This window comes from Phalangium opilio, unplaced genomic scaffold (assembly GCF_054372755.1).
Source record: "Phalangium opilio isolate 3A_F unplaced genomic scaffold, DU_Popi_V2 ptg000061l_1, whole genome shotgun sequence".
Classification (NCBI taxonomy): domain Eukaryota; kingdom Metazoa; phylum Arthropoda; class Arachnida; order Opiliones; family Phalangiidae; genus Phalangium; species Phalangium opilio.
Window position 1 is genome coordinate 1302627 of NW_028324178.1, and position 1812 is coordinate 1304438.

At 41.4% G+C, this 1812-nt stretch overlaps 1 protein-coding gene across 1 annotated transcript; it reads right to left on the reverse strand.

The window, feature by feature from the left end:
* Positions 1–556: 556 nt before the first annotated feature.
* LOC149663536 (uncharacterized) lies at positions 557–1609 on the reverse strand. Its single transcript, XM_089841949.1, has one exon. It carries the CDS (start codon positions 1607–1609, stop codon positions 557–559), a length of 1053 nt encoding a protein of 350 aa, XP_089698075.1.
* Between the last annotated feature and the right edge of the window lie 203 nt (positions 1610–1812).

A 1812-nucleotide genomic window follows, 5' to 3' on the forward strand; every position in this document is an offset into this window, starting at 1 on the left:
AAAGAAGACGGCTGTGTGTCGCGTAAAGTCGTCGATGAATGTTACCATGTAATTCGAGCCTCCCTTTGATGTTGGTGCGACTTTTCCAACAACATCTGAGTGAATTAGTTCTAATGGTCTTTTGGCTCTTGTGGCTTGGCCTTTAGGGAAGGGTTTACGTCTTATTTTCCCTAACATGCAGGTTCCACAGTTTGCATCTGTACTTCCTTCTGTTTCTATTGTAGCTTCTTCCTTTAATAAGTGATTTAGTGCTTCCTTGTTCAGATGTCCTAATCTTCGATGCCAGAGTTCTCCATTGGCCAATTTAGCTACTTTTGCTACATTTCTGACTTGATCTTGAATTTTGACGTTTGGCCGTTAGTATGACTTCGCCGTCTGGCTCGATGATCTTGGCCGTTCCTTCTTTAAAAACGACTAAGTATCCCATCTCTTCAATGCGACCAACTGACAATAGGTTACCGTCTAGGTCGGGTACGTACATCTCTTAGTTCTATGCTGTATTTGTTTGTCTCGGAATGGGGATGGAACGTCATTTTTCCTTTTCCTTCGACACAAATTACGTCTTTGTTTGCACTTCAACGGTTGCCTTTTCTTCACGGTAGTCAGTCATTCTTGCTTTACACGAGGACATGTGATCGGTTGCACCGCTATCCAGAAACCATGAGTTATAGTTTGGCTCTTCATCCGTCTTTTCACCTAAATACAGGGCTTTGTGCAAGATTACATCATCATTACATAACTGAGCTTTCTTCGCTGTGCTCTTCTTCCTCTTAGGGTTCGCACCTGTAGCTTGGTCCTTGTCAGGGCATTCATTTGCAATATGTCCGTATTTTCCACAGCAAAAACATGTGACATGGCGAGAGTTAAAGGGAGTAGTCCTTGGGCCTTCTGTTCCCCTTTGGTCGTTCTTCCAGTCGATCCTGGGTTTTCTTCCTTTATAGTAGCCTTTTCCGTCATCTCTACCCTTGCTTCTGATAACTAACGCCTTGCCTAATCCCAAATCTTCATTGGATGTTTGCCTCTCTGATTCTTCTTCTTCATCTCTTCGGTCTTGTCGCTTCTCTTCTACTGCGAGTCGTGCTTTCACGAGCTGTGTGGATATTGCGTTAACGTCATGCTCCAGATTGAGAATAATATGTTCGTAGCTCTTTGGTAAACCCATAAACATTATCAGTGCCAATTCTTTATCTTGAAACCCATAGCCGCAGGCGTCTAGTTTCCTGTGAAGCTCAATTATTCTTCCTAGATAAGTTTGCATTTTCTCGTCCTTTCCTTTATTTACATTAAATAAATCACGCAATAATTGTAAAATATGAAGTAGGCCATATTTGGTGTGCATGTCGCTCAAGGTTTGCCACGCGTCTTTAGCTCTTTGGTGATTGCCAATATCGTCTAGAAAGTTGTCTTCAACCACGAAATAGAGAAATGATAAAACCTTCTCGTTTATCTTCCTTTCTGCATTCGTCATTGCAGGGCCGAAACCAGGGTCTATAGCTTCCCAAATGCTCTTGCTAATCAACGCGGCTTTTGTCCTAATGGACCATGAATGATAGTTACTCTTTTCGGCTGATAGATTAGTAATTTTAAATTCGTCGCCTTGTGTGGCCATTTTTCGCTCTGCGTCTCGGGCGGTTTATAACCATGCAATAATATATACGTCGTCAAAAAATATTAAGCCTTGTCACAATACTTGATATCGTCTTCTTGATTCTTTATTTTCCTTCTTCTTAATTCTTCTCAATAAGTCAAGCGTACTATTCTTCTTCGTCTTTATTTTTCTTCTCTTAAATGCGTATGAAGTCGCGTTTTGGA

Coding starts and splice junctions, on each gene's coding strand:
- LOC149663536 (XM_089841949.1), bottom strand. CDS start 1,609: ATGGCCACACAAGGCGACGAATTTAAAATTACTAATCTATCAGCCGAA.